General features: G+C 54.8%; 7 protein-coding genes across 7 annotated transcripts; 4 read left to right on the top strand and 3 right to left on the bottom strand.

The window, feature by feature from the left end:
* Positions 1-5,032: 5,032 nt before the first annotated feature.
* Positions 5,033-5,191, top strand: M406DRAFT_235248 (uncharacterized protein; the record flags this gene model as incomplete). The annotated part of the gene is made up of 1 exon (XM_040916017.1): positions 5,033-5,191. A coding segment is annotated over one exon (159 nt), but the record flags the coding sequence as incomplete, so codon positions are not given.
* A 3,665-nt stretch (positions 5,192-8,856) lies between these two features.
* On the bottom strand, positions 8,857-10,169 carry M406DRAFT_252736 (kinase-like protein; the record flags this gene model as incomplete). The annotated part of the gene is made up of 3 exons (XM_040916861.1): positions 8,857-9,888; positions 9,943-10,033; positions 10,102-10,169. 3 exons carry the CDS (start codon positions 10,167-10,169, stop codon positions 8,857-8,859), a joined length of 1,191 nt encoding a protein of 396 aa, XP_040777941.1.
* Positions 10,170-11,011: 842 nt separating this feature from the next.
* Positions 11,012-14,634, top strand: M406DRAFT_106400 (uncharacterized protein; the record flags this gene model as incomplete). The annotated part of the gene is made up of 7 exons (XM_040915193.1): positions 11,012-11,140; positions 11,239-11,529; positions 11,677-11,769; positions 11,857-11,942; positions 12,023-12,708; positions 12,776-13,813; positions 13,889-14,634. The coding sequence occupies exons 2-7, from the start codon at positions 11,482-11,484 to the stop codon at positions 14,632-14,634; spliced, it is 2,697 nt and encodes an 898-aa protein (XP_040777940.1). The 5' UTR covers positions 11,012-11,140; positions 11,239-11,481.
* A 996-nt stretch (positions 14,635-15,630) lies between these two features.
* M406DRAFT_252250 (tannase and feruloyl esterase) lies at positions 15,631-17,476 on the top strand (the record flags this gene model as incomplete). Its single annotated transcript, XM_040916825.1, has 3 exons — positions 15,631-16,804; positions 16,908-17,247; positions 17,287-17,476. 3 exons carry the CDS (start codon positions 15,631-15,633, stop codon positions 17,474-17,476), a joined length of 1,704 nt encoding a protein of 567 aa, XP_040777939.1.
* A 103-nt stretch (positions 17,477-17,579) lies between these two features.
* On the bottom strand, positions 17,580-19,824 carry M406DRAFT_274426 (MAD-domain-containing protein). The gene has a single exon (XM_040918220.1). It carries the CDS (start codon positions 19,804-19,806, stop codon positions 17,734-17,736), a length of 2,073 nt encoding a protein of 690 aa, XP_040777938.1. The 5' UTR covers positions 19,807-19,824; the 3' UTR covers positions 17,580-17,733.
* Positions 19,825-22,005: 2,181 nt separating this feature from the next.
* On the top strand, positions 22,006-23,307 carry M406DRAFT_24868 (uncharacterized protein; the record flags this gene model as incomplete). Its single annotated transcript, XM_040916552.1, has 1 exon — positions 22,006-23,307. A coding segment is annotated over one exon (1,302 nt), but the record flags the coding sequence as incomplete, so codon positions are not given.
* Positions 23,308-24,406: 1,099 nt separating this feature from the next.
* On the bottom strand, positions 24,407-24,927 carry M406DRAFT_328086 (uncharacterized protein; the record flags this gene model as incomplete). Its single annotated transcript, XM_040920283.1, has 2 exons — positions 24,407-24,540; positions 24,612-24,927. 2 exons carry the CDS (start codon positions 24,925-24,927, stop codon positions 24,407-24,409), a joined length of 450 nt encoding a protein of 149 aa, XP_040777936.1.
* Positions 24,928-26,986: the final 2,059 nt, after the last annotated feature.

The raw sequence follows: 26,986 nt of genomic DNA, 5'->3' as shown, positions 1-26,986 counted from the left end.
GTTGCAGATGCAACTATGCTGCTTGAAATGCTAGAGGAATATGTTGAAGGGCGAACAGATGTTGTCAGACCGCTACTACTAGATGCAGCGGAAGAGAGAATCTGGCTGGGCGTGGATGAGACTGGAGCACTGCTGGAGGATGAGAGTAACGAAGACTGGGCCAAAGAGCTGGTGGCCGCCAAAGTACTTGTTGATTGAAAGGCCTGACTTGAGGTTGAGGGAATACTTTGAGACGAAGAGGCCAGAGATGAAGCACTCGAGCTGACTTGTCTTGGCGCGATGCTCGCACTGCTCACAGACGAAATTGTAGACGTCTGAGTAGAGGCACTCTGAGTAGACGAGATCGATTGGGCTGACGAAATTGTACCAGAACTAGAGCTCACAACAGAAGAGCTCAAGCTTATGACCGAGCTGCTTGAGGCTTGTTGTGTACTGGCACTTGATGCAGGGCTGCTACTGCTTTGAATGCGACTCGTGGCCTGCTGGCTACTAGTTATTTGAGCACTGGTTGTTGCTGAACTGCTAGAGCTCTGGGGGTTGCTTGAGCTCTGAAGGCTACTGGTGCTCTGCACGCTGCTGCTGCCACTGCTCTGGATACTGCTGGTACTCTGGATACTGCTACTGCTGGGGATGCTACTGCTGGGGATGCTGCTGCTTGGGATGCTGCTGCTTCTCTGAACACTGCTGCTGCTGGGGATGCTGCTGCTTGGTATGCTGCTGCTTGGGATGCTGCTTGTGCTCTGAATGCTGCTGCTGCTGGGGATGCTGCTGCTTGGGATACTGCTGCTTGAGATGCTGCTGCTTGGAATGCTGCTAGTTCTCTGAATGCTGCTGCTGCTGGGGATGCTGCTGCTTGGTATGCTGCTGGTGCTGGGGATGCTGCTGCTGCTGGGGATGCTGCTGCTGGGGATGCTGCTGCTAGTGCTGCTTGGGACGCTGCTGGTACTCTGGATACTGCTGCTGCTGCTGCTTGGGATGCTGCTTGTGCTCTGGATGCTGCTGCTACTGCTTTGAGAGTTGCTGGGACTTTGAGAGCTGCTAGAGCTCTGAGTAGCGCTAGAACTTTGAGAACTGCTGAAAGTCTGAGAACTGCTGGAAGTCCGAGAAGTACTGGAAGTCTGCAGGCTGCTGGAGCTGGAGCTCTGAGTAGCGCTCGAACTTTGAGAGCTGCTAGAAGTCTGCAAGCTGCTAGAGCTCTGAGAACTGCTGGAAATCTGAGAACTGCTGGAAGTCTGAGAACTGCTGGAAGTCTGAGAACTGCTGGAAGTCTGCAGGCTGCTGGAGCTGGAGCTCTGAGTAGCGCTCGAACTTTGAGAGCTGCTAGAACTTTGAGAACTGCTGGAGCTCTGAGAGCTGCTGGAAGTCTGCAGGCTGCTGGAGCTTTGAAAGCTGCTGGAAGTCTGAGAACTGCTGGAAGTCTGCAGGCTGCTGGAGCTTTGAGAGCTGCTGGGAGTCTGAGAGCTGCTGGAAGTCTGCAGGCTGCTGGAGCTTTGAGAGCTGCTGGGAGTCTGAGAACTGCTGGAGCTTTGAGAACTACTAGAAGTCTGCAAGCTGCTAGAGCTTTGAGAGCTGCTAGAACTTTGAGAGCTGCTAGAACTTTGAGAACTGCTGGGAGTCTGCAGGCTGCTGGAGCTTTGAGAGCTGCTGGGAGTCTGAGAACTGCTGGAGCTTTGAGAACTACTAGAAGTCTGCAAGCTGCTAGAGCTTTGAGAGCTGCTAGAACTTTGAGAGCTGCTAGAACTTTGAGAACTGCTGGGAGTCTGCAGGCTGCTAGAGCTTTGAGAACTACTAGAAGTCTGCAAGCTGCTAGAGCTTTGAGAGCTGCTGGAAATCTGAGAACTGCTGGAGGTCTGCAGGCTGCTAGAGCTCTGAGTAGCACTGGAACTTTGAGGACTGCTTAGACTTGCAGAGCTACTGGAACTCTGGGAGCTGCTGGAAAGTGGAAGGCTGCTTGTAGATTGAGCAGTACTTGTAGATGTTGGGTTACTACTTATGGATTGGATGCTGCTGGTACTCTGAAGGCTGCTGGTACTCTGAAGGCTGTTGGTACTGGTAGATTGAGCGCTGCTTGAGGACTGTAGATTGCTTGTACTACTTTGGGGTGAACTGCTTGAGGGTTGAGCACTACTCGTGGATTGGATGTTACTCGAACTTGTGGATTGACTTGTAGATTGAGCTGTGCTTGTAGGCTGCAAAGTACTTGTGGCTTGAGCACTGCTTGAGCTTGTAGGTTGCGCACTGCTCGTGGACTGGGAATTACTTGTAGTGCTCATGAGCTGGGTACTGCTCGGGCTTGTGGGTTGAGCACTGCTGGAACTTGTAGGTTGGGCACTGCTTGAAGGCTGAGCACTGCTTATGGACGTAGCGCTACTCGTAGGCTGGGCATTGCTCGTGGACTGGGCACTGCTTGTTGGTTGTGTATTGCTTGTCTGCTGCGCACTGCTTGTCGAAGCTTGGCTGGCAGTTGTCCTGCTTGTGACCTGGCTGGACTGGGAGCTTAAAGTCGACTGGCTGTTTGTGGTCTGTGCTGTGCTCTGGCTGCTGACCTGCGACTGGACGCTTGGTGACTGACTGCTCGAGGGCGAGGTGGCTGCAACCGAAGAGGCTGCTGAAGTAGCTGAGGATTGAGAAGACTGAGCTTGAGAAGAGCTGAGAGCTGATGTCGGCACAGATTGGCTGGTTGCAGCCTGGGTAGTTGATGTCTGTGCACTGGAGACCACACTCGAAGGGCTTCGGATGCTTGTGGCTGCAGTGCTGCTTGTGTATTGACTGCTGGAAACTTGAGCTGGAGATGTTGTCGCGCTGGAAATGGCACTGCTTGAGAGTGACTGAGTGGTGGCCTGGAGTTGTGAGGCTTGACTGGAAGGGAACGATGATTGGACAGCGCTGCTGGGGGCTGATGAGAACTGGGTGTTGCTCGCACTCGAGGACGTTGCACTGGCCTGAGCCTGTGATGTTGCGCCACTTGATGAGGATTGTGATGCGACAGGGGCAGAAGTGGCACTGCTGGGCTGGGAATTCGAGACCACAGTGCTTGACACGGGACTGCTGCTGGCTGCAGCACTGGGCGATGATTGAACTGGGCTGGCCGGGGCAGATGAACTTTGTACTGCACTGCTTGACGATGCAGCCCCTGCCTGTGAGCTCGATGCAGATGTGCCTGCTACATTGGACCTACTGCTCGAAAGGCTAGCAGCATTGCTGGAGGCTTGTGCCAGAGGAGTATTGGAGGCACTTGTTGCTGACGCTGACTGACTCTGTGAGGATGCTTGAGCTGAACTGGCCTGAGCTGAGGTAGCCTGGTTGCTGGTGGGCTGAGCGCTGGGAGAGGAAGTGGCTGCTACATTGGATGACGTTGGATTGCTGGCTGCAGGAGAAGATGCTGCAGAGGAGATAACTGCACTGGATGAGACTACACTGGAAGCACCCAAACCAGAGGAAGATGAACCAGTGGCAGCCTGACTAGAGGGAGCCTGACCGGAGGAAGCCTGACTGGAAGCTGTCCCACTAGAGCTGACAGCACTGGCAGCTGGGTTCGTACTGCTGGAGAAGGCCTGATTCGCACTGGATGTGCCTCCTGTGGGGGATTGCTGTTGCTGGCTGGAAGCAGTGATTGTGCTTCCCTGCGATGCTGTTGATGCGGCAGCTGAGCTTGATAATGTTGCTGCAGAGGTAGCAGACGAGGCTGCTTGTGTTGGCACAGAGGAGGCCAGTGCAGTTGAAGGCGATCCAGATACAACTGAATTCGGGGATGCTGCCTGAGCAGTCGAACCACTGGATGATGCAGCTGGTGATTGTACTGACTGAGCTACACTCTGTGTTGATGCTTGTGGCGATGTTGCTGCACTCAGAGATGCAGCCTGGCTTGGCGACACACTGGTTGATGCAGCTGGCACTGTGGCTGACTGAGCAGCACTTTGCGCTGAGCGTGACTGCGAGGCGGTCGCAACAGAGTTTGAAGATATACCCTGGTTTGTCGTCCCAAGGGGACTAGCTGATGCTGATGATGCTGCCTGCCCAGAAGAAGCTTGTGCCTGCGTGCTGGCCCCCGCCTGTGAACTGGAAGCTTGCCCGGGCGCGGAGGCTGTTGTGGTCCCAGCCTGCGAGCTCGCTGCTTGAGCACTTGTTGCACTGCTCTGAGCTGCAGCACTAGACTGAGCTGGACTGGATTGAGCAGCACTAGGCTGAGCAGCACTGCTTTGAGCTGCAGGGCTGGACTGAGCAGCGCTGCTTTGGGCTATAGCACTGGACTGAGCAGCGCTGCTTTGGGCTATAGCACTGGACTGAGCAGCACTGGAGGGAGCAGCACTGGACTGAGGAGCACTGGACTGAGGAGCACTGGACTGAGGAGCACTGGACTGAGGAGCACTGGACTGAGGAGCACTGGACTGAGGAGCACTGGACTGAGGAGCACTGGACTGAGGAGCACTGGACTGAGGAGCACTGGACTGAGCTGCAACACTAGACTGAGCAGCACTGGACTGAGCAGCGCTGCTTTGAACTATAGCACTGGACTGAGCAGCACTGGACTGAGCAGCACTGGACTGAGCAGCACTGGACTGAGGAGCACTGGACTGAGGAGCACTGGACTGAGGAGCACTGGACTGAGCTGCAACACTAGACTGAGCAGCACTGGACTGAGCAGCGCTGCTTTGAGCTATAGCACTGGACTGAGCAGCACTGGACTGAGCAGCACTGGACTGAGGAGCACTGGACTGAGGAGCACTGGACTGAGCAGCAACACTAGACTGAGCTGCACTGGACTGAGCTGGGGCACTGGACTGAGCTGGGGCACTGGACTGAGCTGGGGCACTGGACTGAGCTGGGGCACTGGACTGAGCTGGGGCACTGGACTGAGCTGGGGCACTGGACTGAGCTGGAGCACTGGACTGAGGAGCGCTGCTTTGAGCAGCACTGCTCTGGGCTGCTGGACTGCTTGGAGCTACTGCGATGGACTGACCAGCACTGCTCTGAGCTACTGCACTGGACTGAGGAGCAGCACTGGACTGAGGAGCAGCACTGGACTGAGGAGCAGCACTGGACTGAGGAGCAGCACTGGACTGAGGAGCAGCACTGGACTGAGGAGCAGCACTGGACTGAGGAGCAGCACTGGACTGAGGAGCAGCACTGGACTGAGGAGCAGCACTGGACTGAGGAGCAGCACTGGACTGAGGAGCAGCACTGGACTGAGGAGCAGCACTGGACTGGGCAGCGCTACTCTGAGCAGCAGCACTGGGTTCTGAAGTTGCAGGCGAGGTGGCTGCACTAGCCGCTGGCGCAGTTATTCCTGAGCTACTGGCCGTAGCGGCCTGAGCCTGCGACGCGCTTTGTTGCTCTGTGGCGGCACTTGAACCTGGCGAGGCCGTCCCTATTGGCGTGGACGCGGCTGGCCCAGACAGCGACTGTTGTGAATTTGTGCCTGTCTGCACGCTCGTGCCGGGGTTGCTGGACTGGGCTGTTGCCAAGGATGGCTGGGTTTGCGCTGAAGGTTGAGAGCTGGTCTCAGGCGGTACGGGAGTGGAGCTCTGTGGAGATGATTGTGATGTCTCGAGGCTGCTCTGCTGTGTCTGCTCCGTCTGAGAGGACTCAGAGCTCGGTAGAGACATGGACATCGTTGAGATGGATGAGGATGACGAGGATGAGGTAGTGTTGCCGCGAATATTCATGCCCACAAATACATTGTACTCCATGCCAGATGTTTGCCTCTTCACCAAATCCCTCTTGGTCGATGATACGACTCTGGCTTGCAGGTTCGTAGACGCATAAATCGTGACGTTAAAAGTGACTGGGCTATCTACAGGAGCCGTGCCGTAGTACATTCGGTTATTCGTGTCAAGTACAAGCCAGTCAACACTGGGAGACGTGGCCATAGATAAAACGGAGTCCTCGGTCGTCCATAACAGCGGTGTCAAATCGACCGTTACGTAGTCCCTCTGATAGAAGTACAGCGTTTCATTGGCACCGTAGACCTCCAGGAGGAAGTTGACAGTGGTCTCTTCTCCCGTTGTCGAAGACACAAGAGTGACATTGGCGTAGGCGGAAGGCTCAGAGAAATCATCTGGTAGCGTGCCGAAGATCGTTGGTGACGTGCCGGTATTGAGAGTGATCCAGTCAGCCGAACGATCGTCTATGACGATGTAATCTGAGTTGTCGCCTGCGAGTTCTAGGTAGTCGGCGAGGGCGATGTCGAAGGGCTTCCCGGGAGCAACTGGCGCTACGATGCTGATGAGCATTGGTCCAGCGCTGGGAGCGACACCCTCTGCTGAGCTGCTCGGGGGAACAATGCCTGGTTGAGACACGGATGGAGCAGGCGCTGCTCCAGCCGAAGGTTCCATTGTCACCGGTATCGACAGCGTTTGCGATGCCGGGGATGAGGCATTCAGGTACCGCCCACTGGCGCTAAGTGGCTGTCGAGTGGGCTCTTCTGCGCTTAACGGGGCAGTCGTGGTTTGTGTTCCCTCGGGAGACCTGCCACTGTGATCAGGATCTTGTAACAATAATACTCGGGGGTTTAAGATGAGGGGAGCTTACCCGCTCTCAGATAACGGCCCTGCGCCAATAGTCGTCAGGTACATCGAGGTGTACGTGTAGCAGACATTGGGCTGCTCCCAGAGGTCCCGCATCAGATATCTTGGAGAGAAGATACGTAAGAAACCATCATGCTGCTCCTGAATGGGCTTCGCGTCGGTCGCCCCATCGCTCAGCTCCCGCTGTAAGCCTGCGGAAGTGAAAAACGACACGAGGATCAGAGCAGCCTTCAAGGCCATCCTGGCTGCGATTGCGGCCAAGGGCCAGGCGTTAAAATAAAAAAAAAAGAAGCCAACAAGAATCAAGGAGTGCAGAGCAGTGTGATAATGGTGTGCACTGAGGAAAATTTCCTACTTCTTCCCAGTTAATGACGCGGCGTAACCCGCGTATTCGCCTGGATCAGAATGGGAACAAAAACGTTCAAAGCAAGAAACGTTGACCATGATCATGTAAGTCCTCCAGTCCATCCTTTTTAGACTAATTGCCAAACCACTCTCCCTTGAATGGAAAGACAGGCGTCGAACGCTGAATGGTGACCGTGAATAGAGCTACGCGGTTGAAATGTTGAAGATTCCAATAGAACGGAGGCGAGTTTCCGAATATTGATATCGTTTCTGGTGTTACTGATTGCTAGCGTGACGCGAAACGCGCGAGATCTTCCTTGCGAGGTCGAGACGATCAAAAAAGGACGCTGCAAATGTAGCGAGAACCGAGCTCGTCATGCCTCGAGCACAAAGACTTCATGTCTCCTCGGATCGTGCTTCCAAAAGTACGCCAACGCGTCTTCTCGAGAGTGCGGTATCACCCTCGGCACGGAAATTAGCTGCAAGATGATCAAGAAGTGACACCATCCTTGATGGGACTCAGTCTTGTGTCTCAGGGAGGAGAGCAATGAGCAAATAAAATACAAGAGAGCAACGGGCGGGAAAGGTCACCGATAATCAATTAAAAGAGTAAAACGAAGTTCGCCAGACGAACAAGACGTTCGAGCTTGGGGATGCGGCTTTAGAAGAACCATATGTGAAGGGAACAAGCACTTAAAAGGCAGGGTGGTCAATCCAAGGTTGAGACAGACAAGGGGTATAATGGAGACATTTAAGTAGAGCACGGGAGACAAGGATTGAAATTGAGACACAAACGAACCGCGGTGGAATGGAATGAGAATAAAGAGAGGAAAAAAAAGCGTCAAGTGCAACCGACGACGAAATTTCGGACATGAACGTTGAGGCCTTCAGGAATCGTGCAAACGACAGGGTTTCATGTCTCGTCGTTTACACCCTCAAAACTCTTGTGGTGCTTGAGGTGGTCGCGTGCCCTCTCTGACCATATCAAAAGTGCTCACGACTGGATGACCGCCAGCCAGCCGGCACCTGCAGATCGGCTGACCGGTAAGATTCATCTGGCACGATGCGAGATGCAGCAGTGAGACAGCTCGCGGAAATATCGGCACGGATATGATGGCACGGAACTCACCACATTGACTTTACTTGCCTGATCGTGAAGAAGATGTTTGACTTGCATCTGTCAGTCTTGTCGGTCTCTCTCCTTCTTGATGCAAGCCTCTTGAAGGTCGTGGCTCGTCCCTTGTGTCGTATGGATGTTCCCAGAGCCGTTTATTACCGTAGCTTCTATTTGCAGGGTCGATGAGAAAATAGTTGATACCAGTGCTGGTGTGGGGGTGCTGTGACGACGAAAACACCGAGGATCTGCACGCGGGAAGCTTTCCGTCCCAGATACGCCGATTCCCAACCCCTTGCCAGGCGTCTTCTTTGCGACGACCTAGCTGTTTGGGCCGAGGGCTGTAAGCCTTTCCGCCGACTTATCGTCGCTACCATGCTGTCTTCTGTGGCTCGTGTTGTTGAAGCTTCCTCATCCACCCACAATTGTGTTTTCTGGGTGACGAGCTCGGACTCGGGATTGCATGAAGCTTTATTCCTGTTGTCTAGGATATGGTGAACGGTGAGACGAAAGTGACTAAACTCTAAGCCCTCGACGCTGGAATTGAGCTAGGAAAGTTTCATTGATAGTCAGGCAGTCGAGGAGGCCATCCCAGACTTCACAGGAGTAAGTCCTCCATGTCGCCTGCGAGACGCCCCACCCAGGATCACAAACTTGAAGATGGATGAGTATCGATTCCAGATGGTGTGCACAAGAGGACCAAGGCATACAGAGACATTCTTCGTCGTAACTTCTTTGCCGCTCATAGCCAGCCCGACAAAGACTCTGTCGAGTCCGCGTTTTCGCCGTTGGGTGTAAGAAATCTGGTCAGGATGACTCATCAAGTTTCATATATGGGTGCTCGAGAGCCTGGGCAGGTCAGTTAACAGTCTATAGAGAGGTATTTGACCAGAAGAGCAGGCGACTTACCTTGGCAGCCGTCATCCGTGTCGAGTCGTATCTCACCATCTTCTTGACGATATCGGCCCAGCCCTCGTCCACACCTCCTAGAATGACGTTCCAAGGTTGGCCTTGAAAGACTTGGTAGAAATCAAATGGTGGCGTCTTGAAGCTTTGTGCCTCGGGCCATGTCTCTCTTGTAGGAGTGCCGATGGTTTTGAATATACTCAAAATCAAGCCTAACTGATTCCCGTCCTCGTGGACAGCTCTGGATTCGAACAGCGTCCGGGGTGGACGGCGCGCACACTCGGCCAGCATACATCCTGCACCCCACATGTCGACCGCAGTACCGTAAGACTTGTTGCCGAAGAGGACTTCGGGCGCACGGTAAGGGCCGGTCCCGATGTCCAGGATCTTATCATGGGCCGACTCAGTATGCAAAGACAACTCGGGGTGCCATGCCGTGCCAAAATCAGATAGGTAGGCCGGACCATGAGGGGCTTCCAGGAGGATGGCCTGCGGCTTGATGTCACGATGGATTATGCCCTGGCTGTGGATGTTCTTGAGCGCCTCGAACAGATCCGTGAAGATGGTGCGGATCTGGGCACTCTCTAGGGGTCCGCTATCAAGCAGCCCGGACAGTGTCAGAGGCATGTAAGGGAAGACGAGGGTGAAGCGTTGTTCATGATCGCGGAAGGTCTCTAGAAGTGGTATGCAGGGTCTCTTTAGCTGGGCGAGAATCTTGGCCTCGCGGAAGGGATCGTGAGGCGCAATATTGTGTGTCTCGGTGACGACCTTCAAGGCACGGTCTCCGCAGCGGTACACCTCGGCTGTGACACCGCTGGCAATGTATTGGCAATTTCGATAGGGTCCTATCCTCTCGCCTGACGCCTCTTCGACATCGACATGGACATCGGTACCATGGCTGTTCATAAACGGTGGTGAAGGTGGTGAGATCACTGTGGGCTCCAGGACTCTGGACTGCAAGGACTGAGAAATGTCGCAAGCAGCATCATACTCGTCCTGTGTGTGCCAGTCAGCACAGAACATAATAGTAGGGAAGGTGCTAGGACTGACGCGTGAAGCGGAAGACCTGTAGACCTCATCTTCAATGACAAAGGGAGTTTTGCCAACCGCGAGTTCCGGATTGGATGCGAGTGCTCGCTGGCTGGCTCGAGCCACACTTGGTTAGAGGGGTTCCTAGGACGGCCAAAAGAGCAATTATTTACCACTCACATATTCTGAATATTGTCGTACCGTTCAGACGCTCTGAGTGAGGTCCGCCAGTCTTGTTGCGCATCCATGACAGAGTTCTGGACAGGCTAGCTCAGTGTGTTGAGCTCTAGATCATTCTGCTTTCCCCCTACTTTGTGCGTCTTCCAGGCGGTAAGGTGCATGAACTTGTGCTGGTGTAACCATAGAGGGTGAATGTCGGCTCCTCCAGTCGTTCTGGGGCAGTGGAGCTGCAAATGGGGCCTCGTTCCCTGGCTCATGTACAGAACAAAGGCTTGTCCCTCACATGTCTAACATGGTTCTTGTGAAGCATTTACAATTCAGGGCATGGGAGAGCATGTCAGGAGAGAGTTTAAACCTATTAGCTGTCCGAAATCGCGAAGTAGGAGATTGGAAGAGAAGAGAAGGAAAGAATAGAAGAAGGGACAAAAGGACAAACCCTAACCCCCCTGCCACAGCATACCCCAAATTTCTTGGTGCATGGGTGACATCAGAGCCCCAGGCTGTCCCTGTCACAGTAACAAGACCCCTACAACACATAGTACTATGCAGTAGAGCACTGTTCCTTGCGCCTTTTTGCAGTGGCTGGTGCTGAAATAGCGGGGGCCTCGGCAGTCACAGCAGCTACAAAAGTATGACTAAAAACGGCTGCTGTAGGTGGCTTCTGCTCCCGTCCTTGCACGCTCAGTACGTTGAGTTCCCTTGTTCCCTGAATTTCCCCAATTTTACAGTGCCTGTCAGCCTATGACCCTTGCCTTGAGGTACACAGTACCTACCTAAGCTACCTTAACCCTGATTCGGTTCCCATCCATCTCGGATGGCATCTATGGGCTTGGGTTTTGATGAACCCATTTCCAACAATCTGCTGCTACTCCTCGAGGACTGCCTCAACTTTACCATACCACCTCCACCCAGCATCGTATCTTCCCTTCCTTTCTCGAATTCTATATTTCCAGAGCCACAAGGTCGCCGTCACACGCCAGGATTTACTGCGGCCTACCTTTCCGTTTCTGGGGGCCACTGGCGCTTTTTGCACTGGTCCGTATGTATGCCTGCTGCCCTCTTGCGGGCCCAGCCCTCGTCCAGATGAGGCGGGCCATCTGACCATTCCAATGTACCTGACCATACTCCGCAGCGCAGCTTGACGACGCATCGCAACATTGCTCCTCCCACGAATCTCGCCCCTCTGAAACAAGCGTCTCAGTCTTGTCCCTTCAAGAACGGCCTCAACGCCTGTGCATCCTGTCGACCTTTTATTTCCTCCCCCATTTGCCGAACGAGCCGAGGCAGCCATACGAATGCCCCCCCGATGAATTGAGTCCTCTGGCAATTTCTCCCCCCTGAAATCGCCAACGCCAACTTCGCGACAAGCACACAACATTGATGGCAGCCATGGATGACCTTCAGAGATCAGAGTACCCGGCTATGCTGGTAAGCTCCCTCAATTGGCCATGACGGGCGGGATCAGGTCATTGCTGGTGCGACGCGCCGGTTTCAAAAGTCCCTCGACGACGGCACGCGCCGGTATCGCAGTCGGCCCTTGAAGGTTATCTGCTAATGTTTTCCTCTCTGGTGCAGGCAAATTTGTCGCCTGGTCAGGCAAACCAGGTTGTCAATGAGCGCTTGAGGCGCATTGGCAAAGTCAACACCGAAATCGCAGACTGGCTTCAGGTATGACAAGAGAGACCCTGGCAAACAAGACAGACCGAGCGCCGCACTGCAGGCCTAGGATATGATCACTGAACAACTGAATTGCAGGAGCGCCGACGTGTCGAAGACCAATATGTTGCTGGGCTCAAGAAGCTGCTTATGTTCAAGGTGCCCAACTCCGGGTCTGAGCTAGGGTGAGTCCTCAGAGCCCGTAATTGAGCCCCGTGACCACACCTGGAGGGAGGGACTGACGCCTCTTGTCTGTATCTCGCAGTATCTTCCAGCCCTCGTGGGACAAGGTCCTCCGCTCTACCGACGCAATTGCCGCATCACATCACCTGTTTGCCCAGCGGATCGAGAAGGATGTCGAGCATGCCTTGCGCCAGTTTCAAAATCGCAAAGAAGTTCAAAACATGCAGACAATGTCCATGAACCTATCGACAATTGCCAAGGAATTAGACGATGCGCGTGAGAAGGTCGACAAGCTGTCCAAGAAAGGTGGCAAGGCCAGCGCCCTCAAGGTGGACACCGCCACCGCAAGACTGGAATCCGCCTCGTCGCAATGGGAGTCACAAGCCCCTTTTATCCTCGAGACACTGCAAGCTCTTGACGAGCAGCGTTGTAACCACCTCCGAGATGTGCTCACGCAACTCGAAACACATGAAGTCGATCAGTCGGACAGGTTGCGAGCCGCTGCGAACGACGCTTTGGCGACGATTGTGGAGGCCGATACCGCGCGGGAGGTCGAGAATTTTGTGTCCAGAGTTACGGCAGGGAAGCCGAAGGTCGAGAAGAGGCCCGCGTTGACGGAGAGACCATCCACTATGACGAGGCAGTCAACGTCCACTCACGCCCAGCCTCCCTCAACTGCAGACTCGGGCCTCGCACCGCCCCCAATACCTTTCTCTCAGCATGAGGATAATCGGAGTGTCCATTCTATGCCGGGCGAAGAGAAGACTGGTATGTATTCAGAACACCTAGAGGGCAAACAAGCCATGCCACGCAACGGTACTGACCACCCAATTAGAATCTAAGTTGCGCAGTCGAATCGGAACAGTCTTTGGCCGCCGGCGCCAGAGCGTACACGGCGGGTTCGGTCAGCTCTCTCCGGGCAAGAACAACGGCCCCTTCAACCGTGCGTCGAGCAGTCATGGTCGATTGTCGCCAAATGCGTCTTCTAGCAATTTGGCCGGCTCGAGCGCAAACAGGCTGGACTCACTGGCGGAGGCTCCTGATACACCAGGGCTGCCCAAGCCTCTGGAGCCGGAACCAGCAGCGGCCACAACGAACGGGACCCACGGCGCAAACGCTACTATTTCCACCGGGACACCAGCAACGCCCGCTACGGAAATTCTTAACGGCGCCACTGCAGAGGAGATATTCGACGCTCCTCCAGGCCCACCGCCGTCCCACCTGAACAAGGAGGGCGTGCCCACCAAAGACCAGGATGGGTTCACGATACCACCTGCTGCCAACGACCCAATATCCCAGGCACAGAGGGAGGCAGCAGGCGAGATGGGAGAGGAGCATGACCAGCTCTTCAAGCTGAACATACAAAACAGCCCGATCGCCGAAGAGGACCCTGATGAAAGCAAGGCCGCCATAGCCAATGTTGCGAGCTCTCTTGGCGTAATGCCCTCTCGACGCACAGGTACCGTTCGTGGTCGCAGGGATGTGCGAAATACGATCTACATGCCGACAAATACCCAGTTGCCCTCAGTGGATGCTTCAGGGTCTCTGTCGGTCGTCGCTGAACCAACACAAAATTTGCCCCCGTCCCCAGCGCTGCACGGTGCAAGCAGCAGCATGAGCTCGAAACCCTCTGCCATTCACACGTTGGCAAGCGAGGCTAGTGGGACCGCCACCAGCGACACGCAGTCGATCAGGAGTGCAGGCAGCCTTGGGAGTTTTCTGCACGGCAAGCACCCGGATCTCACTGCGCCTGGTCTGAACTCGAGTATCGTCGAGACGGTTTCGGCAACCTTTGAGGAGGGCGTGCTCAAGTCTGTGAAGATTAATGGAGAGATAGCATTTGCGTACAACGGGGACGGGACCATCTCTGAAGGTAAGTTAACGTCGTCGGTCCTAACAGAGTCTACAGCCGCTGCCTGCCTGTATTCGATGCTGACAAGACGTCTAGCGCGCGAGACCATACGCATCAATGATTTCCCTAGTTTGGAAGCCATAGGACCCAACCGAATCTTTGTCTCCAGCACCCCCTCACCGGATGAGTTCCTTCTCGATCTCGCACATATCCCCTCCAGGACTGCGACCCCGGGCTTTACCTACCGTGTGCATGCGGAGGAACCTACATCTGACTTTGCAACTCACTGCCCGCTACTCATCCAGTCAGCGTGGAAGCCAGGTCAGGATAAGCTCGGGCTCCTGCTGCAATACAAGCTCAACCCTGAGTTCCTGCACAGCTCGAAGGCGGTGGTCCTCAAGGGACTGACGTTCGTTGCGACATATGAGGGCGCAAGGGCGAGCGGTGTGCAGACGAAACCTGCAGGAACGCACCTGAAGGAGAAACACCTTGTCTACTGGCGCATAGGCGATGTGTCTCTTAGCTCTGGTGACGACGGCTGGCAAAAGATTGTATGCAGGGTGATTGGTGCCGAAAATGCCCAGCCAAGACCCGGAACTATCGAGGCTAGGTGGGAATACATCAGCTCGAGCGCGCCTGGTGACGAAGGCACCCACGGAGGCATCTCCATCAGCAGACGGGGTGAGAGCAAGGGCAAGGAGAAGGCCACAGATGACAGTGGAGAGGACACCGAAGATGACCCGTTTGCGGACGAGAGCGCCGTAGCTTCTCCAAAGGGGGCCAGCTGGCATGATGTGCCGCTGGTGAGGAAGATTGTGAGCGGCAAGTACGAAGCGAAGTAATGCTGTACTGGCTGGGCAGTCGGATAAGATGATTTGATAAAAGAGAAAAGGTCTCACCCATTGGATCGACTTCTACAAGCCGGCTCTATATCCGGGGAAGGCCAGGATGTTGTATATTGATGGGGCATGTGAGGTTTCTCTGGGACCAATCTGGCAGGTCGTGTTGGTTTATTACCCCCTTCTTCTCTTTTCCTTTTTTTTTTTTTTTTTTGCATTCATGCATTGGACATGTCCCTGAAGGGCACGAGACATCTCTGTGTTTGACTCAACCACTCCTACCATCATATACCATTTTCTATTTGTACATTGTGAGAGTAATTTAAAAGGGTTGGGACGAGAATGCGTCACGCGGCGGGGAAGGGGTCAAGAAAGGGGAATACGGGGTGGGGAAGGGGTCAAGAAAGAGATAATATCAAAACCACCAGATGAGAGAAAAAAATTGATTGCATATACCAAGAATTAATTCCTGTTCTATTAAATCCATTAACTTACTGCTCAATCAGACAGGACAAAACCGAAGGTGAAAAAAAACCTCCCAGGCTTCATGCAACAAGAACTGCTACTCCAACCGTTTTCCATGCTTCCCCATTTGCCGATCTCCCCTCCTCCACAAAGCCCAACAGACCCCGTCCCCCCAACTCCCGGCCTTGCATGCAGTGAGTGGAAATACACGACGTGAGTGAGATTCTACGGGCGGGGTAGGAGGTAATTTCACGCCTCTCCCGAAGAATTAACGACGGCAAGGCATGCATGACGACACGACCGGCCGAGAGGAGGGGGATATTTGAAGGGCGGGGGCGGATGTGGGACAAGAAGCGATCGAGAATAGGACTGCGAAAGAGTACAAGTATGGGGTGGAGTAAGTAGTTCGGCAGAAGAAGATAATTGCCCCTTCGAGGCTACCCTTAGATGATCACCTAGAGAAGCCGTTTGTGAGGAGTCAATACACAGAGAAAGAAAATTCCATTGTGGATGATTTTGGTCCAGGGCATGAACATGCGATTCAATACTTCCATTACGTCTTTCCACCTCCTCCTTTTCCTCTTCTTCTTTTTCCTCCTCCTCCCAGACACAGTCTTCGCCATCCTGGACTGTGCCAACAATACCATCCCCTCGCCAACCGTCTTTGGCGCCCAGATCCTCAGCATCACGGCGTACCCCATTGACGATTGGCAGGACATCCCCGGCAACGACATCTGCTACGTTACCATCAGCCTCACGCACCCTGGGGCGGGGGACCTCGTGAACAATTTCTTCGCTCTTCCTATCTCCACGCCGTGGAACCGCGTGTTCCAGGGCATCGGTGGTGGCGGCTACGCGGCGGGGACGTTGACGGCTGGTGCAAGCCAGACGGCCATAGGGTACAGCATCGGTGCGACGGACGCAGGCTTGCCAACGTCTGATCCAAATTCCAGCCAGGACGCCTCAGGGTGGGCTCTTGTCTCGCCCGGCAACGCTGACCAAGTCCTCCTGCTCAACTTTGCGCGGCGCTCGGTGCACGACCTGGCCGGGCTGGGCAGGGCGCTCAGCACAAGCTTCTATGGCGGCGGCAACGGTAGCAGCAGCAGCAGCAGCGAGAGGGGACCTGACCGCGCCTACTGGAACGGCTGTAGCACAGGCGGGCGGCAGGGTCTGGCCGCGGCGCAGTACTACCCTGCTGACTGGGACGGCGTGCTGGCCGACGCGCCGGCAATCCAATGGAACGATTTCACCATGGCACAGCAGTGGCCGTACACCGTGCAGAACAACGAAGGATACGTGCCACAGCCGTGCGAGCTCGCGTTTGTGGCGGCGCAGGTGGTCGAGGCGTGCGATGCGCTTGATGGGCTGGTCGATGGTATTGTGTCTGCACCGTCATTGTGCACATTCACCGCGCAGGGGCTCGTGGGGCAACGCTATACCTGCGCGTCCGTCAACGGCAGTTCGAGTGGAATGTTCAGCCAGAGGGCTGCGGACGTGGTGGACAAGATCTTGGACGGGCCAAGGACACCCGAGGGCGAGGTGCTTTGGTATGGGCTCGTCAAGGGAGCCAATTTCTCCAACACGGCGCCAAACATCGAGGGCAATGAAACAGCGCAGTCATTTACTGTAGCCGATTCCTGGATTCGTGGCTTCATAGCTAAAGACCTGGGTTTTGACACGGCCAATGTCTCGTACGCTGAGTTCGCGGGTACGATGTTTGAGCACCCCTTGCCCCCTTTCTCTTTTGTTCATGGCCGAGCCCCAATTGTCGCTGGACGATTGACCATCGCTAACCTCCTGCATCCGTCAAGACATCTTTCTTCAGGGACACCTCCAGTATGACTCGATCATGGGCAGCGCCTCCCCTGACCTCGCCCCCTTCAAGCGCCATGGCGGCAAGATCATCACCTGGCAGGGGCTGGCTGACGGCACGATTAATCCTCAGGGCACTATGTTTTACTACCAGAAGATACTCGCCATCGATCCGTCCGCTGCCAATTTCTATCGGCAGTTCTATTCCCCCGGCGTGGGCCACTGCGGCTCGGGTACGGGCGTCATCCCAACGGATGCGATCGGCCAGCTCCGTGCATGGGTTGAGAACGGTACGGCCCCAGATGTCCTGCACGCGGCGAGTACGTACCCTGTGAATGCGTCGAGCTCGGCCGTGGTGAACTCGGCCGAGTACGTCAGATTTCTCGACTTGTGTCCGTGGCCGTCTGTCAATAGGTACAAAGGCAGCGGTGATCCGGCGGAGGCAGCTTCGTGGGAGTGTGCCAGTGGTACGGGTTGGGTAGAGTTTTCGGGTCTGCATCCGGAAAATTATAGTGTGGTTGGAGGGCCAGGGTGGTATGGCTCATCTTTTTCTGCTGTTGAAATATGACGGACGAAGACCCGGCCATGGCCCAGTAGATAGATTTCTTGTGGCAGATCAGATCTCAGTGAACTCTCAAGACTTCACGGTACAGCGTTGGTGGTCTCATGATCAGATGACTTGCTTGCTCTTGTTGCATTGTCGTGTACACAGGGCAAGCAAGAGAGGGGCCCACGTGCGATGCAGCTATCTCGTATGTAGAGGTGACAACGGGGTGCCCATCTCAATGCAGAGGATCGTGGATCCCGACTTGTTCAGCGTCCAAGTTATTGCAATGCTCGTCCCTCTTGCACAGCTTGCTCATAAAACTCGAGAGTGAGCGCGGCCAAGAAGCCAGGAATGCAGTTCTTCTCGCGGACCCAATACTTAGTCAGATCCGACAGCTTCATGGCAAACTCGCTCCTGGGGCCGCCGCCAAATTTCATGGATCCTCGATCGCCATCAAATGTAATGGAACGCTCATGCTCGTCAGTCTCGGAGGCGTAATAGACCGATTCCACCCGCATCTTGTTGGTGGGGATGAAGGTGACGTGCCAGCCCAGGAGGGCAAAGACGGCCTCCTTGAACTCGTCAGACTTGTCCTTCCATACTTCCTTCAGACGTTGACACTGCTTTTTGGCGGACGCAGTCTCCTTTTTAGCGTTTTCCACATCGCGTTGGAGCGCGACGAGCGTGGATACAGGCACTACCTGGAAAGAGGTGATGCCACTTTCCCCGTCATGTACCAGCGTTCGCAGCTGCTCGTTCTCGGTCCGGAGCTCATCGATGGTAGCCTGCTTGACCGCTTCGTGTCTCGCAGTTGGGTTGTCGCGCAGTTCGAGGACGCGCACGCTGGAAGAACGCCTGGCAGCCGCCAGTTGGTCCCGAGCCACCGACAGCTCCTTCTCGATTACCTTGAACTTGGTCCTGAGAGAGTCCAGGTCATCCTGTAGGATACGGTTCTTGCGAGCTAACTGACCAATCTGCGCATGTTGAGGCGACTCTTCGTCCGTCGGTGCAGGACGCTTGGTACCTGCGACAGCCGCCGGACCGTTGAACGATGACTCAAGGTAGGCCATCTGACTCTCCAGGGTCTTGACCTCGGCCTTGTATTCGTCGACCAGCTCTTCAAGTTTCTGTATACGCTGACCCTTCTCTTCGTCAAACTTATCAGGCTGGAATGTGGCATCCTCGGATTCGTACATCTTGAGCTGCTCGCGCAGCAGCCTCGACTCCTTCTCCGCTAGAGCGCGCTGTCGCTCTAGCCTCTGTCGGGCCTTGTCGGCAGATCCACCCCCTCCATTTGCTTTGAGCTTCTCGATTTGCGACAAAAGACCAGCCTTCTCTGTCTCAAAGCTCTCCATCGTGGCGTCGCGCTCAGCAAGCTGGACCTGGACTGAACCGACTTTCTCTAAAAGCGAGGCCGAGTTGATGCGTTCTTGTACGAGGGCGCGAGCCACGCCCTCGGGCGAGTCGAATTCTGCCTGGCCCTCACGCTCGAGATACGCAGACCAAGCATGACGCTCGGCCTCGAGACGCTCTCGCTGCCATCGCTCCGAGGCTAGCTCAGCCTTGGTGGTCTCGGCGTCTTCCAGCTTACGCTGAAGCGACGCTTTTTCCTCCTCGACGATGGCCACCGCCTTGTGCGACTGGCGCAGGTGTCTCAACTCTGTCAGCTGCTCCCGATTCGTGGCCTCGAGAGTTCGAATATGCGCAACCTGCTCTGACAGCTCCCGCCGTATTATGGCCATGGTCTCTGCGTCACCAGTCTGCGCCTTCAGCCTCAGCACCTCAGCCTCCATCTCGCTGATTTTCCCATCTTTGTCATTCAGGTGTTTCCGTGCCTCCTCTAGATCATTGTCTCTTGTAAAGACGCTGTCTTCCAGCTCCCGAATTTTATTCGCATCTTTTTGAAGCTGGGCATTTAGATCAGCAAACTTTCTCTCCTCGAGCCGGGCGGCCTCATCCTTGGCGGCTGCCAGGTCCTCGAGCTGCTCCTGGAACAGCCGGGCCTGCTCCTCAGCCGCCCTCGCACGCCTCTCGATCTCGGCCTTCTCGCCATCCTGCTGCCTGCGCAGCTCATCGAGCTCCTGCTGCAGCCGCCCGAGCTGCCTCACTGCGGCACTGTGCTCGCTCTCGGCAGCCTGTTTCTTCTTGAACTCCTCGTCGGCCAGCTCCTTTGCCCTCCGTAGCTCGTTCTCTTGCTGAATGCGTTGGATCTCGGCGTTGCTCTTTGCATTCTCATTGTCGTAACGCAGGGTGCTGATCTCCGCCTTGAGAGCCTCGATGGCGCGCCTCTGTGTCTCATATCCTTGTGCGTCGGGGGGCGCGACATTCTCTTTAGATGACTCGCGGGTCATTGCGCGTGGGAGTTGGGGCGAGGTGCCAGAAGGGGATTGCGAGCGGGTAGATGCTGCTTCGCCGAGACTGTATGACGATGGCTGGGCGCTGCTCAACCGTATGGCGTTCATCTGGTGGCAAGGGACCCGTCAGTGAGATCCAGAAACCAACACGACTCTTTCTCTCTTTCTACTCACCCTCGACTCTCGCAGTGAGGACGCAGGTCGCGGCAGGCCAGACATGCTAGCCCGAAAGCGATTGGTCGTGCTCGACACAGACCCTCGACGCGAGCCGGCTGCCGACGGCGGCCTGTCGCCACCTGGGCCCTGGGGCGTCTGAGGCATCATCGTGGGTGATTTGGGGGTAGTGCTTGTGGCATGAGTGTTGCTGCGGGCGACGCGCCGTATTGACGATGTTTGGGTTCCTGCGGGTCGCGGTCGCGGTTGCGTTGGAAACTTGCCTGCCCCTGCTCCTGCTGTGGTTGGCATTGCCTCTGGCAGGGGTCTCAGGGGGGAAGGATGAGCTATGGTTGTGGGGTCATAGTACCTGGACCGGGAGCTACCACTGTGGCTGCCATTGCCGTTCCTGGAGTCGTGGCTAGGGCTAGGTTTGGGGCTCTGGGCCTGCATTCGCAAGATCCTGTGCTCTGCAATCTGTCGCAGCAGGTCCTTGCCTGGTTTTGCGATTGACATTGCTTGAATCTCACCAGCATTCGCATGGAAGGCTGATGACCAGGCATCCAGATGACCATTCCGGATCTCAATCTTGAAAGACAAAGAGGTTAATAAGTTTCCTGAGCACAAAGGAGCGGCCCATCTCTCATTTTTGGGAGTCTTCAGGTCGTGACATTCATTGTCAAAAAGGCACAACTGTTACGTTAGAACAATTGACTGTCTCAACGAATTAGATCAAGCTTGCTTGGAATCAAAAGTGTATTCGTGGTTGTGCTAGTCTTGTCGCTCAAATTATCTGCATCATCTGATCAATCACTGTACCACGAACTAGACTGCACGATTTGTTTGTTACCCAGGTAGATCAGCTCTCATCAGTATTGCAAAAAGGAAATTTGGAAGATAGTGTGGAACACAAGCTATGTGCTCTTATCCAATACAATATTCATACAGATGTCCTCTATTGTTTCCTCCTGCCACTTCTTCAATGCTCACATTGTATTAATTGTCATCTGGCAGGAGTTACAAGACTGCTGCTTGTGGTTCTCATCTCATTGGCCCTGGACTCCCAGAAGACAAATCCCCCTGCGCAGATCTCTTCTCCTCTTCCCGCCTTGTTCCAGCCCCAGGATGTGCTCCCCTGTTGTCATCAGCCCCGGGGTTCAGCCAGGGGACCCACGCCAGACCCATGAATATGACGAGGACGGGGATCGTCTACTAGCTCCAGGGCATCCGCATCATAACCCGGGGGCCCTTCCAAAAAGCTCTCACTTGGTTGCTTTGGAAGCAGACGACAGCTTCCTGACCTCAACTTTCCCTTTGCGAACTTGCTTCCTCTCCCTTCAGCCCATGGAAGAACCAAAAGCCTGATATCCTGCAGCTCAGACTGCCAGTCAAATCCTCTTCTTCCTTTTCATCATCATCATCAACATCACCACACTCTTTGCCCGGACCGATCGATCATCATCACCACTCTTTCAACAGACTCTGAACGCGATACCGAACGGCGGCAGAAATGGCGACGCTGCGTCTTCTGGTAAGTGCCTGTCGGTGTGTTCACGCTGGTAGTGATGGGGCGTGTTGCTGACCGTAGCCCTTCCTGGATAGGCGCGCAGCCCCGCGGTGCGACCGGTGCTCTCGCCACGACTTCATGAGCATTCGTACCACCGACTCCAAGCCATTCCTGCCGCCCACCGATTTCTCAATGCGACCAGCTACATGCGGGATGATGGCGGCCAGACGCCCAAGAGCCAGGACAAGTCGTCTGTCAAGACTTCCGAGAAAGATCCAAGCATTGCCAAAGATGGCAAAACCCAGACGGGAGGAGCGGACGAGAAGACTTCGTCTTTCTCCCAGACGACCCATGTCTCTGGTGTCGCAAATGATGTGAAGCAGGAGCAGCAAGGCCCAAAAGGCCCCACGAAGGAGGAGTCTGCGCTAGCTGCAAAGGAAAATTCCAACCCCGTCAAGACGCCGAAGGTCCCTGGTGAGCCCAAGGAGCGCAAGCTCATCAAGGATGCGCCTCCCTCGTCCTCCAAAGTCGCGAAATCCGAAGCCTCCTCCTCCTCTGCAAACTCTTCCTTCGACGACATCGGCGGCGACTGGGAGGCCAATCCAAACTTCAACATCAAAAACTTTTCTGAGCTGCCGTACAACAACTTCGGTGTGAACCAGCACATCAAGATCAACGATGAATTCCGGGAGGTTCTTAGAACGATCCCCTGGCAATTCCGCGCGCCGATCCGCTATGCGTTCGCATATGGCTCCGGTGTGTTTCCTCAATCCAAACCGTCTGGCCGTCTCCCGACCGCCGAGGAGGTTGCGCGCGTCCACCCCAAGGCGCCTCCTGCGGTCCAGAGGGCCCAGGATGGCACGCCCAAGATGATCGACTTCATCTTCGGTGTCACCTACACGCAGCATTGGCACTCCCTTAACCTGAACCAGCATCGAGACCACTATAGCGGGCTGGGCAGCTTGGGCTCGGCCGCCGTGTCGTACGTCCAGGACCACATGGGGGCAGGCGTGTACTTCAACACACACGTTGTGGTCAATGGCATCCTGATCAAGTACGGCGTCGTCAACATCGACTCGCTATGCCGTGATCTGACCGACTGGGACACCCTGTACCTCGCCGGCCGCCTGCACAAGCCTGTCAAGATCCTGCGCGATGACGCTCGAGTGCGCCTTGCCAACCAGATGAACCTGCTCTCCGCCCTGCGCACCGCCTTGCTGCTCCTGCCCGAGAAGTTCACCGAGCTCGAGCTGTACAACACTGTCGCAGGCATCTCCTACCTCGGCGATCCAAGGATGACGCTGCCCACCGAGAACCCCCAGAAGGTCTCCAACATTGTCGGTAATAATATCGCCAATTTCCAGCGGCTCTACAACCCGCTGATCGACAACCTTCCCAATATCTCCTTCGACGGCTCCAAGGAAGGCCTCAACCGCCGGCTAGTGCAGGATATGGACCCCGTGCGGCGCGGCAACATGGTACGACGGCTGCCCAAGTCCTTTCGGTCCAAGCTGTATCTTCAGTACCAGCACAAGTTCGCGATCCCCCAGGCCGAGTTTGATGCCATGATGCAAGCGGACCGTGACGCCGACAGCGTGAGCTCGGTCAGGAAGAAGAACAACCTCGGGACCGGTGGTGGCGCAGGCGGCTTCGAGACGCGTATCGCGCAGGACGACCCTGCCGAGCTCACGATGCGCGTGCGTAGGGTCATCAAGAATACGATCGGATGGCCGAGCACCACGCAGAGCTTGAAGGGCCTCCTGACGGGCGGTATTTGGAAGAGCTTTGGCTATGTTCTGGAGAAGGTTCAGAAGTACCGTGCTGGATCGAAGAAGGCCGATGCTGCGCCTGCAGCCGCCAACAAGGAAACCCAGAAGGAATCCGCCGAGAGAACGACGAAACCTCAGAAAGAGGAGAAGAAAGACTGAATAAGGCGTCCAGAACCGAATGGCTCGACGCTATAACGATTCTTTTCGAGGAAAGGTGGCGTTTGGACAATATGAAATTTCCTTGGACTGCAAGGGGATGAAAATGCATGTGGTTGGCTACCTTGCGCGTCAAAAGGGTGCACATTAGAGGTGCCCACCAACAAAAATTGTCTCCCAAAGATCCGGGCCTTTCTCACTTACGAAAGTCGGGGCGGAGGAAAGGGAGCGATCACCCATAACAACAGCCATCATGTACGATTATTTGCATATCGCCTACGAAAAGAGGTGACGATGGTTTTCACTTCTTCCACTACGGCGCAACGACGACGAACGGTTCAGCATTTGCAGGTCAACAGGACGGATGTGCATGCAGGGGACTGGCCAGCCAGGCGTGTGCTGGAGAGATACCAAGCAATTTTAGTTCCATTTCTTTTGCTTTACACGATAGGATGAGGAGAGAAACATGAAAAGGACTTCATAGTCTACTTAGTCCATAACAATCAAACCGAGATCTTTAAAAGCTAGATCCATCCGATTTGGTGACTTGGTTGTTTGCCACACAAGTGGGTGATGATTGAGCAGGTTGAGATGGCAATGGCGGGTTATCTCTCTTGGGTAGAGAAACGAGCGTTAAGTGCGATGATACTGCTGGGCAGGATATATGACCAGAGTGATCCCATAGCAGAGTCACTGATGACTTGATCTCTCGAGATTCGCTGGCTGCACCTTTTACATTCGTAGTGGCTTCTTCCAGCTTCGGTCGTCGCAAGCTCGAGGGGTTTTATGGGTGCTAAACACAGAACGGGCCTCGCGACGCCGGAGAAGTTCTGGTGAAGCTGTTCGTCGAAGTGGATGAAGATCAAGGAGGGACAAAGAAAAGAGTTGTATGTACTAGCACTGAGATTACACATTAAGTAGTTTTGCAGGAACCAAAAAAAAAAATCAAGCCTGAATGATGAAGCAGCAGAACGAACAGTCCCCTCAGCAAAGTACGACAGCAGCAATTAATCTACCACTCCTTCTTAGCGAATTGAGCAGCCTTGTCAATCATCTTATCGCCAAAGCTCTCCTTCTGCCCACCATACCCGGATGACGAGCGCTCATTGTTGTGCCCGCTGCCAGTGGAATACTCATTGCTGTCGTCTAAAACATCGCAATACAGTCGTCAGCACACACATACACACAAAAGGAGAGAGAACCCAAGCACTTCTCACCTGCACTAGACTCGAATCTGCTCTCCGCATTACCAGTGCCGAAGTTCTCGTTCGCCACCGACATGCCAGGCATACGTCTGTCCTGCTGGCCGATGCCAGAGGAGAAGGACTCATTTCCCCGGCCGGACGACTGCGTATCGGTGAAGGCGTCGTCCTCGCGCTCGCGGCGTGAGGAGGACCTGTTGCTGCTGAAGTCGTCGTTGTTCATACCTCCTGAGGAGAAGTTGTTGTCCTGGTACCTGCCGCCGTCCATGCGGTTGCTGCCCTCCTGGGAGATGGAGGTGTCGTTGTTGTACTGGTTGCTGTAGGAGTCCATCTTGTTTTTGGGATGTATGTGGTTCTGCAACGAATTGAGAGGACAAGACAGTGATATTTGCTTGAATAGTCGGGTCTATATGGGAGATGGGAGTCTCTTGAGAATAGGAAGGCTTCTGACGATGGCTGTGATGGTGATGGATATTCAACAAGTTGAAGGACCTGAGGGTTCTTATACTTTATGTGCCTCCATACTTGAGACGGTATTTCTATGCTCTTGATGACTTCATCTTGGAGACTTGATCCTCCTTACGCTGCTGTACAAGAGGAAGCCCTCGTAATCACACTCATTATGCCTCAGGGCAGGACTGACCTGACCTCATCGTGCTTCCTTCTCTCTGTTGACCTGGACGTAGAGAGCGAACCCAAATTTAGAAGCCCGTCAGAGCTGGCGTTCCACCCAGTTTTTCCTTGCTTTCTCGACCGCCAAGTCTATTGTACCAGACACCCGGTCCCTTACTCCCCGGCCCAACAGGGGCAGATTTCCAAGTTTTTTTCTCTTCTTTTTCCGTCTCTTTCTCTTTTTTTCCCCCAGATTGTTATCCGTGCCACAAAAATCTGGCTCGTGAACCATGCCGGTCTGAGCGGCGATCAGTGGCACAAGCAAACCCGGAATCAAGGTGGAAACCCTGGCGACAACCGACGTCGAAGCGGGGACAAGGGCGGGCTGCAGAATGACGAAACTGACCCCCCCCCCCTAGCCCTGGGGGACGGGAGGCATTTTTACTTTTTTTTTGGGGGGGGGGGGCTTAAGGGCAGGAGTCTGGCAGGGGGGGAGGGGGCGGGTTGGACCCTGAACGTTGTGCTTTGGTTATTTCCCCGCGCTCCATCCTGCGGCTGAAAGCACATACAGGTAGCATCTAAACGTCAGGCTTTCAACCTTGAGCTTTTTGAGAGTTGGTCCCCAGGAAGACGGGAAGTGTGGCGAGCTACACAAACCTTGAGACACACAAGGAAAAGAAGAACAAAATCGAGGATCGCGATGGCCTCAAACAGCCCGCTATAGGACCAACTCCATGATCACACCAGCGGTTTTATTCAACCGCGGAGAGAGATCGCGGAGAGAGGTCACGGATTGGACGGATTATTCCACTTTCTTTTGCCGTCTGCGATCTACGAGTGGCATCATAGGTGGCGTTTATAGTGGTCTTCTCAGTGAGGTCATTCCAACGGCCTCTGCATCAGAAAACATCTCAAAGGATGCAAGAGAACATCCCGTCCGGCGAGATAATCTAGCGCCGGGTAGCTATGCGGCCAGAGCACGCACAGTGCACGATGAAACCCCTAGCGCTCGTGGGAGACCAAGGCTACCGAGTGGTAGCTGTCAGGCGGGCAAAGGATTCTCGGCACCACCAACAAGTTGTTGGGCCCTTTATTCTCATGCTATGATCCTGTTGAATCCTGGCATGTGATCATCTGTGTGCTGCTGAACCTTGGCTTCCACACTCAGCAGAGCTTCGTGGCAGCCCCTCCCAACTCATAACTATATGGCTCACTCAGCACCTTCACCTACCCACACTCTCTGCCACACTTCACCTAGGCAGGGATCACAACTAGTCTTTCCCCCTCAGATATTCCTTCAAGTCCTGGGGGCCAATGCATTCTCTAGCTCTTCTGGCTAGGCACCACACACGTCCATTTCGCACGCGCGCCTTTTTTTGGGCAGGCAACCCGAGTACACGATGGGGAGGTTCAGGGAAGCCACTCATGTCATATAACAGCAAGGGAGGAAGATCCGTAAGGGAGGTTCCAGTTCACCGGTATTACTAAAGAGGGCCGGCGTAGCCGCGTTTCTATGCATGCGTCCTTCAGCATTATCACTCATGTTCTCCATCACAGCCACCAAGTATTTAGTGCTTGATAGGACCAAGTGGTCCGGCAGACATCGAGATGCACCGGCGCCTCTGCATATCAGACACGCATATGCGCCCAATGAGGGCAAAATGGAATGTTACGAAACATCAATTTTGGAGGAAACGAGTGCCTGCCACGGCAAGAAAGCCAGTACGTGGCTTCGGCTGTGCACCATCGTTTAATCCAGGCTAAGAGCTCGGGTGCGA

This window comes from Cryphonectria parasitica, assembly GCF_011745365.1.
Source record: "Cryphonectria parasitica EP155 unplaced genomic scaffold M406scaffold_3, whole genome shotgun sequence".
NCBI classification, from domain to species: domain Eukaryota; kingdom Fungi; phylum Ascomycota; class Sordariomycetes; order Diaporthales; family Cryphonectriaceae; genus Cryphonectria; species Cryphonectria parasitica.
This window is presented reverse-complemented; position numbering and strand designations above follow the sequence as displayed.